General features: G+C 38.4%; 1 protein-coding gene across 1 annotated transcript; it reads right to left on the reverse strand.

Annotated features, from left to right (window-relative positions):
- Positions 1–246: 246 nt before the first annotated feature.
- Positions 247–1,280, reverse strand: LOC113291936 (putative F-box/LRR-repeat protein 23). The gene is made up of 2 exons (XM_026541415.1): positions 976–1,280; positions 247–814 (listed from the first exon to the last, which is right to left on the reverse strand). Exons 1-2 carry the CDS (start codon positions 1,152–1,154, stop codon positions 247–249), a joined length of 747 nt encoding a protein of 248 aa, XP_026397200.1. The 5' UTR covers positions 1,155–1,280.
- Between the last annotated feature and the right edge of the window lie 313 nt (positions 1,281–1,593).

The following is a 1,593-nucleotide window of genomic DNA, read 5'->3' on the forward strand; positions in this document are numbered from 1 at the left end:
AAAATATGAATCGGTATTTTCATAGAGAAATTAAAACAAAATTTATATATTGTGGTACACTGCGTACCGCAAGTTTTTTTTCAAAATTCTAAGCACCATTTGGGTATAAAGGAAATGAAGAAAAAAGGAACTCTACTAAACGATGAGCAAGATAAGGTAGTCAAAGAAATCACAACCTTACATCAGAGGACAACCATTCACTCGATCATTAATCAAAAGTTGGTGTTTAATACTTTGCGAAACTAATTAGTCGAACTCGTGGCCGTCGTCGTCTGGGAGGCAGCTCCATGCATTTTTATTTAGGTATTCCTCGTATTCACTCGCAGACAAATCATAAAACCCCTCTATGATTGCATCATCAAACTCATAGTCATCAGTGGAGTCATTAGGGAGCCTTATTTTTATTAGCCTGTCTCTCCAACTCCTCAGTAGATCCCCTTCTAAAATAACATTGAAGCATTGACGGAGGTCGAGATATTCAAGGTGTAGGCAGCCATCGAGAATGGCCCTCAACCCCACATTTGTCACTTTATTCCCAAAAAGATGAAGACGACGCAGTTGGGGCATGTTCTCTGCGATGGCTAGTGCCTCATCATCACACTCTTTGTGTGTCCACCTGTAGCCTCGACGGTTAAGCCGGAATGATTTTAGACGAGTGCATAATTTCCCAACAGTTTTAAGCATATCCGCTGAGAAAGAACAGTGACATATCTCAAGTTCCTCCAGCAGGACAGCTTTTTCAGCCATGTTAATCAATGCATCATTGGTAACTTGACCGCGAGATACAAGACGAAGATATCTTAATGAACCAGACCTGAAAACATATAATCAATTCAACAACGGGGTTAGAGCTAATTCACATTCCTAAAAAAGCCATATACGGAACACAATACATGACAGAAAAACCTGTAAGATTGACACAAAACGAAAGAAAAACCAAAAGCAAAACAAATTTGAGAGTTATGTTTCACTTACTTATCAGAAATATACGCTAAAAGCTCGTCACGGCCAAAACGTTCCATAGAAAACTTAGCCAACTGGTCACAGCTCCTATCTACTGCTTCTTTCACCATCTTTTCCATATAATACTTAATCTCAAACCAACCGTCCCAACTATTCTGGCCACAGCTCCCGTCCACTGCGTCTTTCTCCATCTTTTCTATCTAGTACAAGTGATCCTGAAACGAAGACAACTCTTTCCACCTATTCTGCATATCTACAGAAATATCTATAGAACGAAACAGCAAAGGATCTCTGGAAACTTTTCTCCATACCGAGCATACTGATTGAGCATTAAACAAGATATCAATTGCCCCTAATTTTATAAATATATGAGATAAAACATCATCAGGCAATTCGAGCCAATTTCTAACTTGTTCTTCTTTTTCTGGTGAAATCCTGGTTTGATTGTCGTCCATGATTTCTAACTTCCTCTTCTTTGATGAAATCCAGGTTTGATTATTGTCCATGATTTCTAACTTCCTCTTCTTTTTCTGATGAAACGTCGGTGTATTATTAGGAGGCATTCTCCACAGGTGCGAAAATTCTCCCCCTAATTAGATAACCAGAGAATAAAAAAAAAAAAAAAAAAAA

This window comes from Papaver somniferum, chromosome 6, assembly GCF_003573695.1.
Source record: "Papaver somniferum cultivar HN1 chromosome 6, ASM357369v1, whole genome shotgun sequence".
In the NCBI taxonomy this organism is placed as follows: domain Eukaryota; kingdom Viridiplantae; phylum Streptophyta; class Magnoliopsida; order Ranunculales; family Papaveraceae; genus Papaver; species Papaver somniferum.